At 36.8% G+C, this 11,349-nt stretch overlaps 1 protein-coding gene across 1 annotated transcript in view; it reads right to left on the minus strand.

Annotated features, from left to right (window-relative positions):
- SLC30A9 (solute carrier family 30 member 9) overlaps positions 1–8,576 on the minus strand; it is a 76,643-nt gene extending 68,067 nt beyond the window's left edge. Inside the window, exons 1-3 of the mRNA XM_044681741.1 lie at positions 7,570–8,576; positions 7,380–7,487; positions 2,064–2,230 (exon numbers count right to left, since the gene is read on the minus strand). Coding sequence (XP_044537676.1) covers positions 2,064–2,230; positions 7,380–7,487; positions 7,570–7,687 — 393 coding nt within the window. The 5' untranslated portion in view covers positions 7,688–8,576. The remainder of the gene's footprint in view (positions 1–2,063; positions 2,231–7,379; positions 7,488–7,569) is intronic.
- Positions 8,577–11,349: the final 2,773 nt, after the last annotated feature.

Consider the following 11,349-nt stretch of genomic DNA (forward strand, 5'->3'; position numbering starts at 1 on the left):
TATAAACAATAGAGGAAGAGCAGCTGACACTTAAAGCTTACAAGTTCAGTCTCATCTAAAATGGTCAAAGGAGGGAAGAATATACATCTAGAGATGGGTAAAAAAATCTATTTTACTCAAAGTAAATAGGAAGAAAAGAGGAGAAGAGACAATTAAAAGAAAGGTGGTTAAATGAGAGATTATTCCTAAGCAAAATGAACTCTAACTAAGGTTGTACAAAAATATGTGAGGTGTCAAAAAATGAAAATCTAGGGAGGTGTCCAAAAATTAAGGAATAGCTGAATAAGTAAGTTACACTATGTAAATATGATAAAATATCATTGTGCTGTAAGAAATGATGAAAGAGATGATTTCAGTGGAATGTGGGAAAACTTATATGAACTGATATACAGTGAAGCAAACAGAACCAGGAGAACAATTTATACAATGACAACAATATAACAGCTAGCTTTTACATTATACCTACTACATGCCAGGCACTATGCTAAGCACTTTACATATATTGTCTCACTTAATCTTCACAATAACATTGGGAGATAAATGCTATTATTATCTGCATTTGAATTGAATTGAAGAAACAGAGAGATTAACTGGTTTGCCCAGGGTCTCACAAGTAGTATCTGAGATACAATTTTAACTCAAATGTTCCTCACACCTGGCCCAATATTTTATCCACTGTGCCATCTCAACTTTGGAAGAATTTGGGACTCTTGATTAGCATACTGTTCAAAATGGTTCTAGAGGATTAATCCTGAAATATGCTACTACACTTTCTAATAGAAGTGAAGGACTCCAAGTGCAGAATGAGATGTATTTTTGTACATGGACAATATGGAAATTTGATTTGCCTAACTATGCAGGTCTGTAACAGAGGTACTGTTTTTCTTTCATTTGAAAAAGGATGGGAGTGAGACAGAGAAAGAAGGTAGGAAAAAAAAAGATATATATATTTTAAAGAGATTATTTCATTTAACTGCCTCATTTTACAGAGGAAGGAACTGAAGCCCAGGCAGGTGAAATAACTTGCCCAAGGTGGCACATCATAGAATATTAACATTGGAAGGTATTGAAAAGCCCATCTAGTTCACACTTTACTTTTATGAAAAACTCCTCTACAATATCTTCAAGTAATTATTCAGCCTTAGCATGAAAATCTCAGTAAGTCCTAGTCTAACATTCTTTCCACCATACCATTCAACCCATGAATATTCTTTAATTCCTGCATCCAATCACCTGCTAATTTGTTATTCTAAGGTATGAGTCTGAATGCAAAGCAGTGGGGGTAAGAATCAGGAGACAATAGATAGAGGACCTCTTACCCAGGTTGTAAGACCTTCACAAAACCACCAAACCTCTTAGAACCAGTCTTTTCATCTGCAAAAGGAGGGAGTTGTACTAGATAATCTCGAAGGTCTTCTGTAGCTCTAAAATATTACATGATCCTATGTCTGTCCTTTCCCAAGATCAAGACCCTCCTTGTGGATCAACCCTGGCAACAATACTCTACCTCCACCCTACCAAATGAGAGGATTAGTCTTTTGAGAACTAGGGTATGATGAGAGGAGTTAGGCTTTCAGCATAATTTAGCTGCCAACACAATTTAACCAGACAATCAGTAAATAAACTCCATTCATATATGTTCGGTCTTCATAATTAACCATTTGTGTAATATAGTCATTCTATCAAAATAGAAATATTAAAGAACATAATGCTCCTAATTCAAGTTTAATTCACATCAAAGAACAGTGATGAAAAGTTGATTTTCATTACCAATTCTCTCTTACCAATAGTATATTATATTACAATGATCATTTTAACTAAACAAAAGAACTGGAATCATTCATGAATTTTACTTTTCAAAGTAATATTGGAAGTAGCTCAACATTAGATTCTATGTGTATAACAAAACATATAAGTTTTAAATTGCATTATCCATAATTTTATAAATCAAATGGCAATTCCACCACAAAAAAAGGTAAAAATTATTCAGACAAGTTTCTCAACCCATCTCTTCAGGACTCAAAGAGAAAAAAAAAATATGTACCTTTTGTTTCATCAAGAATAGTCTTCTGTTTTCCTGGAGCTGATGGTATCTGAATATTTTGTGCTTCCAGTCCTTCTTTCTGAATATTGGTAGAGTAAGTTCTTACTTGACTCAGTGAGTAAATGTGTAGATGACTACATGGGACAATGCTTGAGAAACTTCCAAGTGTCACTAAGCTCTGCCATCCTAAAAAGAAGTCCATTTTAAATAAAACTCTAGGGAACCAAGATAAATTGTATTTACATTTAAGGATACATTAATTTTATACAAATTTCTAGGGCATAGACAAGAGAATTTCCTGTCATATTCATGTAGAAGAGCACTTTGCTCTTTGTATGTAATAAGGTTCAAGGGGAACAAAGCCATTTGCAAAGTAAAGACTGGGAGTGTGAACATTTTGCCCACAAACTTACCAAGGTTCTATTCTATTTTAGGTGGACCACTTGGAAATATAGAGGAAAAGATATAGAACAGACAGCAAAGACTACCAGAAGACCCCCAGATCAAAAATATCTCCCCCCATCTCCCCAAATTCAATCAATTGGAGATGAGCTCCTCTTTGGAGAAACAAACACATTTTGGGAAGGTCAATGTCAGTCACTCATGTGCTAGGGTAGATTTTGCTCTAATTAGCAAGTAAAATCAGCACATATAAGATAAAGGATTTCAATTGGCAAAAGTTAAAGATGAATTAGGAAGCATGGGACACTTGAATGGAGGCCTGGATTGGTTTACAAGGGTACTGAGAGAAGACAGATGAGAGCCCAAGGAAGAATTTTGTCTATTTCTAACTCTATCTAGGGTTCTGGCAGTCTTTAAATAATAGAATAAGGTACTTAAGCTAATTTGGAAAGCTGAAAATCTTAGCCATTAGTCTTGTCCAAGTCAATACTATATCTCCTTTTCTAGTTTCTTCTTCCTCTGGAAAAAGGAAGGAAAAAAAGGGAAAAGGGATATTCTTGCCCTTGGTGCTCAGAAAAAAAGTCATATTTTTCTTATTTATCCTTCAACTTTTCTTATTTATCCTTTTTATATCTTAAATATTTGAGATTCCATTTTATTATGAGTACTACCTCTCTATTAATATTATGCACATTGGGGACCACCCATTAGAACTCTTGCCTACTAACATCCTATATAGAAGTCACTCAATTTTATTGCTCTAGAAATACTAAAAACTTCAGTTACTCTAGAACCTTGTGGAAATAGTCACTAAGGTTAAGAGTTTTCCAAATAAATGAGATACAGTAAATACCAACTCTTTAAAAAATAATTTTGTGGAAATCTCTCTAAAATGTAGTTCTCTACCTCCATAAACAGGAAGAGTATAATGATTTTTATTTTCTTTAATGATTCAATTATCATAAACATCAATTGTGATGTTCTAATGATGGCAGTAGCCTTGTAACTTGTTTCATTAGAAGATTCCCTAACCCACTGATAAAAAATGCTTCTCTAGATAGAACTACCTTCTGACAAAGAGGTAAAAGATTAAATACAAATATGCTGAATGAGATAAACGTTTTTGGACACAGCCAATGTTACAGGGGTTTTCTTTTTCTTTTTTTCGATTAAAGTAGGGAAGAGAAAAAATGCTTAACCCCCCCCAAAAAATTTTAAGAACTCTTAATATCATCTTGCCTTTTAGTCATTTGGACTCTGCTCAAAAGGGTAAATTAAGAGTATAATTTCCTTAGCAGAATAACATAACTTTCTACAAAATTACTAACAAGCTTCAGAGTAGTTTTCTTGATCTCCAGAGAATCAACTTCTTTACTATTCTTATTACTTTCTTTGGACAGCTGAGCACCTTTCAAAAGAATTATCTATAATATCTATACTAATCCAATGATTATGAGCACCTCCCTTGACTTAATTCAACAAGCATCTACTAAGCACCAACTTAGTGTCTGGCTTTTGGAAATTTAGACCAAAAACAATGATGGTTCCTGATTAGGGAACTGGCATTCTAGAGGGGGAAGAGAGTAAGTAGTTCAGTTTGTACTACTCTTCTTGCTCACATTCACATGGTCACACTGTTGATTCATGAGCCACAACAGAAAAACAGCCCTCATAGGTCTAAGAAGCTGTGTAAGGGTATTCTGAAACATTCTTACTGAAATATCCTCATCAATCCAAGATTCTGGATTTTTTAAAGAGGTCTCAAACAGCTCTAAATTCTTCTTCTTTGGTAGATGACATTACCATAAAATGGCCAGGACACAATTTTTTCCCAAGTTGTCCCTATTATGTCTTTGAAAGGAATTCCAGGCATGAGAAAAATTTTAAATGGCATCTTTAATGTCAAGATTATAAGTGTTGTAGACTACATGAAGATGCATTGACTTTTTCATTTGCTCTCCTATAAAATTTCATATTTTGAATTTAGGGTTCCGCAGATTACAACAATAAGGTAATAGTAGTAAGCAAGGAGACAGTACTATTAAGTAGATGGTAGATATATTCCCAAATACAAATACTCTGCTTCCTTGTAAACCCTACAACTGACCAGTAAAAAATTACTGTTTTTTGACTTATGGTTTCTTTAAAATTGCACACAATGATACCTTTTTGGTTATTAAACTTTTCTCTTTGCTAACATATAACAAAGTTTGTTTCATTGTTTTGGTTTTTTTTTTTATGGATCCTAGCCTTTAATGATATCCTTAGGAGGCTTTATGGGATAGAAATGATTATTCTAGCTCCTTCCAGTCCCTAAATTCAGATTCCAGACTGTTCTATTTCCTTTGTCTTTCTCCCTTGTTGCTCAGCTTCCTGCATAAAACACTGGCTGTTTAGACATTATGAAGTAATAGGGACACTCTTTTCCTTCCATTAAAGACTGGCCTCCAGGACTAGTGTAATTTTAGGGTTTGGTTGCTTTTTCACTTTCCTAGTTACCTCCAGGTCTACAGACAGATAAAATGTACCTTGGTTTTACTTTCTCAGAGAATTTAATTATCCAGTAGTTTGTTCTACATAGTACAAAACTTCCAACCACTAGAAAATTAATAACTTATGTGTTAAAATACATTACTAACACTAAATTAAACTACACTCAATTACTTTTCACTTTCATGTTTTAACATAATCAAAAATAATTAAGTGATAAAGTCCAATATTACCACTCTCCTCTTTGCTTTTAAACTCCTGTATAACACAGCCTGAAACTCAGCCAGTATGCTCAAGTCCACTCCACATGCTCAAGCCAGAGGTTAAGAACCATTTTTATGTGTCACAGATTCCTTTAGCAGCCTGATAAAGGCAAAGATCCCTTTCTCAGAATGTTTTTTTTATATTTATAAAGATTGGAAAAGAAATTAATTATATTGATATAGTTATGTCTCACTGAAGTACTCATAGTACTTTATCATTTCAACTATTTTCCCACAAAAACAGACTTGATAACATTTAAATGTAAGCTAAACCATTTTTACAATATCAATTCCAAAAATATTGGACTGGCACTTTCTCTATTAGCACAAATCATTAAAAATTGGAGGTATATGAAATTCTATCATAAAAATTTGGAATCTTGTTAACAGGTATCAAAATAATCCTATCTAATTGTGGAAATGTTTATTCTAATTGGCACTTAAGAAGTATTTTTGGTAGCATTTAGGCCTATTCACAAACATACATCTACTAACAAGAGGTCCAATGTTAATCTGAAGGGATAACAAAAGAAACAAAGATGGCAATAAAATATTAATGCTCTATTTTTTTATAAATTATTTTTATGCTTTTGCATCCATTTTATAATTTAGACTAGTTTAACATTATACACTCTTTTAACAAGCACTCCAAATGCCCACTCGGCATCACAACACATTTTAAGTTTTCACTAAACTTCAAATTCCCTTACAAATTATTAAATTTGGCTATAGGCTTTCTAAAGTTACTTTTCTTCCATAGGCTTTTTACTTTCTTTCTAATTTCACATGAACATAAGAAATTAAACTCTTGGAAGTTTTCAAAGCTAATGTTTTGAAAACAGTTTACTCTAGCTGCCTTTTAACAATGCTTTGATTTTTCATTTGTGACTATTGTTCATAACCAGTTGATTTTAAAAACTGAAATTACCAAATATTTTTGTGTGTATGTCTGTGCACAAATACACTCTTCATAAAAACTTATTTTATCCTTTTTCCTAGTTACTTGGCATCTTATGTCTAAAGTTACAAAGTGATACTGATTGATGCTTTGGTAGTAACTCCATGCTTTACAAATAAATAAACCAAAGCTAAGATAATTTTGGGATATGCTGAGATCCGTAAGGGATGGCTGAGAGAGCTTTGCATAATTCTTTTCTAAAAACTGTATGCACTAAACCAATTGCTCCTACAGCTACAATTTAAATATAGAAGGTGATAATGCTTGCTCAGTAGAAACTGCCTACTAGAAACTACTCCATTAAACTAGATGGGGGCAGCTGAAATCTAGTATAACTCCATTCTCACTTTACCAATAGGAAGTATATTGGCAATTGGTAGAAAACATCAAGTTTCCAAACAATATCAAAAGTGGTATAGCACAGTGAAGCATAGTGATCAAATTCTTTTAAACTGCTAAAACTGTACTTTCTTATCTTCACAAATAAACTGAATTTATTCTAAACTTTAGATGTAGAGCCTGAGAGTCTGTGACTTGTGATTACAGTATAAGCCTCCAACATCCCCCAAATACTATCCAACACAGATTTTCAAAGAAAAGCACTGTCAGCAACATAGGGTCACTTGCCAAGGTGGATGAAAATTTAATTCTGTCTCCTCCCACTTTTTTTCCCTTCTAACTATAAATTGTTTTCTAATGTGAAACTATGCTTCTAAGAGAAGAGGGGAGTTTGAGACGTTCTTCCAAACTGCATATTCATATGTGAACTTTCCAATAAATTTAAAGTATATAAAATAGGTAATTAAAATCTACTTCCTCGATAGAACTTTACAGATTTCACACTGCTGGGTGAACTAAAGAAAAGTCATTTTGTAAGAGTTATAAATCCTGTGTCATTTCTAAGGTAAATTCATTTCCCAATGGTTCGGGAAGGGATGTGGGGAAGGAAGAGGTTGTCACTTTTTTTTTTAAGTGCAAAGACACACTTTTAAAAGTATGACATCTTTCTCTCCAGGAAGAAGACGACAGCTGAGTCCTTGGAGGACAAGGCCAAAAGATGCTGGCCATGACTGGGTAGTGGAGGACAAGCTGGCCCGGTATCGCCAGGTACCCGAGATGGTTTATGACTGTTTGGGCTCTATTATGGCGTGGACAACACAATAAACCCGCAGAACTCGCACCTTCCCCCAGGGGCAGCCTCCGAGGGGGAGAAGGGTTCTACTCGCTACAAACGCCTGGGCTAGGCTGGCCGAACCCTCTGGAGGGGCGGGGAAGGCAAGTCTCGGCTGCGGGAGTGTTAGATGGACGCAGTCGGAAGCCAGGAAGCGGCCTAGGAGACAGGACGGTATGATTACGGGGGGAAGCGGCGCCCTCGCCCTCCTCTCCGGCCGGGCTAAGGCCAGGTCACTCACCCTGGCCGCCGCCACCGCCGCAAGGGCTACTAGGCGCCGCTCGGCACCTCAGAGGGAGCCTGGACAAGGAGGACCAGCCGCGTCTGTGAGCAAGGACGGCGGCCAAACCAGGTAGCATCCTGCTGGGGCAAAGGCCCCAACTCGGGCTCCGCCTCTTCCCTCCGCGCTGCCGCCACAGCTACTGCAATCGCTGCCGGCACTTAATAGCTCCATAGGCCGAGCACCGGAGGAGAACGACGCCGGAGCCGCCACGGCCGACCTCCTCAACCCGGAAGCATACCTGGAGGCCGGAAGCCGGGGACGGAAATGACGAAGGACGTGTGTGTATGTGTGTTGCGTGATGCACGTGCTCCCCGATTCCCCGGGCCTCCGGCCTCTGAATTGGAAGGGGTGGGCTTGCGTGTGAAGTTGACTTTTGAAGGGCTTCGGCCTTCTTGGGCAGCTCTAGAACCGTGGAACTTAGCCTTTTTCGTAGAAACGCTATATGGAAAAGCCTCCGGACCTCTTCTCTAAATGCAGTTTTTAAATAGTTTAAAAACTTAAAATTTCATAATTAACAGAAGGCTGGGACTGGAATGATAGCTGCTGGGGAAGGCTTCCTTTAGGAGGTGGGAGTTTAACTGGGAGGTCAGTATTTGGAGCGGAGGAGGAGCACTCCAGCCCGGGGGTACTGCCAGAGAGAATGCCCAGAGCTGAGAGACAGAATGTCTTGTTCTTGAAAGAGACTGTGTTGTTAAGGAGTGAGGCAAAACAGGTGCTGAAGGGTTTTGAAAGCCAAACAGTATAAAATAAGATTCAGGGAAACAAGTATATTGAAGTGCAGTTATCAAAATATTAAGAAAGCATGTAAATTCAACCTGCTTCAGAGTCTAAATAAGTAGTCAATCAGAAGATGGAAGGGGGGTGGGGGACAGCTACGTCAGGTCCAGATTCTGGAGGTCCTAGGTTCAAATCTGGCCTCAGACACTTCCCAGCTGTGTGACCCTGGGCACGGCACTTGACCCCCATTGCCTACCCTTACCACTCTTCTGCCTTAGAACCAATACATGGTATTGACTCTAAATCAGAAGGTTAAGGGTTTTAAAAAAAAAAAAAAAAAAAAGACGGAAGAGGCAGGTCTTATCTTCTAATCCCCTTCATTTTACATATGAAGAAATTGGGATGTAGAATTAGACTATTTCCTTACTTAGGGCATAGTGGCTGGCTGTCCCCCAAACCTGGAATGCTTTTCCTCTGTTATCTCCTCTTCATTCTGCCTAGATCTTCTAATTGTCTGCATGCTGTCTCTCCCATTAGAATGAATGATTTCCTTGACATCAAGGGAATGTCTTTTACCTCTCTTTTGTATCCTTAGAACTTAGCACTGGGACTGGGCCAATGTAATTGTATGAAGAAACTACATTAGCAATTTAGTTATTTTCAGTTGTGTCTTCTTCTTTATGACCTCTTTTGGCGTTTTCTTGGCACGTTTTATAGATGAGAAACTGAGGCAAATAGGGTTAAATGACTTCCCCAGGGTCACCCAACTAGTGAGTGGCTCCTGACCTCTGTTCTACTTGCCTGTTATCTTTTCAGAACAGAGTCTATTTAATGTTATTTTCCTTTATGTTCCCACTGTTGTTTATATTTTTCTTCCTGGTACTGCTTACCTTTTTATACATCTGTTTATGCATGTTTTTTTTATAAATTCTTCATATTGATTATTTCTTACAACACAACATTCCATTTCTTTCATATGCTACACTTCAATTCCCCAATTATTAGGTATGTGCTATTTTTTGTTATCCCCCAAAATTGTTAAGAATATTTTGGCTTCTATGGGAAATTTCTGTCCAAACTCCAGAGGGACATGTGCCCAGTAATCCAGCTGACAGATTTTACAAAATTTTTAAAAGACTCAAACTATAGTTTTGCAGAACAATAAGTAATATCCTAGGCACAGCAAGAATTCCACATGTTTATCCATTCATAATAACCTATTCTTCAAAATAATGTATCCTGGCTCTATTACTACCTCTGTGAATGTTGGTAAATTGCTTATAAGGTTTTCTTATCTGTGAAGGACTTTTAGCCTGATTAATTGTAAAGCCTATTTCATCTGTAAGTCTATGAGATGGTATGGTAGGCATCCAGTAAGGTATGTGCTTTGTAGTTACTAGCTGCCTTGTTCCCTCATGCAACCAATGACACCTTCAGAAAAAAAGTGGGGTGCACAGACTATGGAACAGATTAAAGTTAACTGACATAGCAATCCTGTACTTTTAACCTTATCAGCATCCAACCAACTGAGCCAGCAAGCAAACTAATACTTGTAAATAATAAAGTCAGTTTTTCTTCCTTTTTTCTCAACTGCATCTATCAAAGTTACTGCATTTTGGCATGAACTGAACAAGACATTTGTATCAGATTGGAAAATAAGAAAATAAGAGGAAATAGTCCGTCAAGTCCAACCCTCTTATTAATAGATGAAAGAAACTTAAGCCAGAAAATCTAAATGCATTACTGAAGATCACCAAGGAACTGACAGTGGCAGAATTTGAATCTTGGCTTTAAGTTCAAATGTCACTGTAGTATAATGACAGTATTGTTCCCCTAGAGTTTCCTCCTGTTGTTTTATATCTTTTGCTTTAGTATAGTCCAGGGGATGGATTTTTAAGATAGGAATCTTGCCTAAGAGTAAGTTTTTTGCAGTAAAGTTTTCTGCAATAAAGTTCACTCTCATTGAAGACCTGTTCATCCTTTGCCTATTTTTGATACACTACACAGAAGTATGAATATGTACATATTCAAGCTTCTAAGTGATACAAGCTAAAAAGAGGAGAAAAGTTGGGGGAGGGAAGTCTAAGAATTAGTATCTGCCCTAAGAAAGATATTCCAGGTTGCTACTCCCTGAGGAATTAGATTGAGATATTATTGTTTGGAGGTTTTTGTCACATCTTCATGACCTCATTTGTTGTTTTCTTGGCAAAGATAGTGGTGTACTTTGCTATTTCCTTTTCCTTTTCATTGTACAGATGAAAAAACTGAGGCAAATAGGTGAAGTAACTTAGTTAAGTGACATCTATGTGATCCTGGTTGTGAATGTAGTAGTGTCTGAGGTCTGATTTGAACTCAGGTCTTCCCGACTCCATTCACTGAACCACCTTTTGCTCATATCCTCTCTAACATTTTTTAAAGGTAATAAGGGCTGCCTTGAAGCTAGGAAGACCTGGGTACAAGTCCAACCTTCAATTAATACTGGCTGTGTGACCCTATGCAAGCCACTTAGCTTTTCACTGCTTCTCTAAGCATCTCTCCAACACTATTTAAACACTGAAAGAAGTTTACAAATAAGCAAAAATCCTCCTCCAGGGAGAAAATAGAGAAATTTATACCCCAAAGTACACAGAAGTAGGACATCCCAAAGAAAGGCCTTGAAGAAATTGTTGCCAACCTCCTATTGAAGGAAGTATCTTCTCTGAAGTGTACAAGCAATAGTATGCCACAATTTATACCATTTGTATGTAATGGGAAAGAATATCTAGAAACGTTCCTAAAAATTAATTAGGATGATCCAGCCTTATCCAGGGGAGTCAGTAGGCTGACTTCCTACACTCTGAAGGAACCAACTCCCTTTTAATTGATTCCTTCCCACCTCTCCACCCACTAACTTTATATTTACATTTAATTTCCCTTACTACTGATTACCTTATCTTCTTATTAGCAATCATAGTTTTTTTCATTTTAACAGATATATATATATACACATATATAGTTATTACTGAAAAAAAACTATTACCA

The sequence above is a fragment of the Gracilinanus agilis genome, chromosome 6 (assembly GCF_016433145.1).
Source record: "Gracilinanus agilis isolate LMUSP501 chromosome 6, AgileGrace, whole genome shotgun sequence".
Taxonomy (NCBI): Eukaryota; Metazoa; Chordata; class Mammalia; order Didelphimorphia; family Didelphidae; genus Gracilinanus; species Gracilinanus agilis.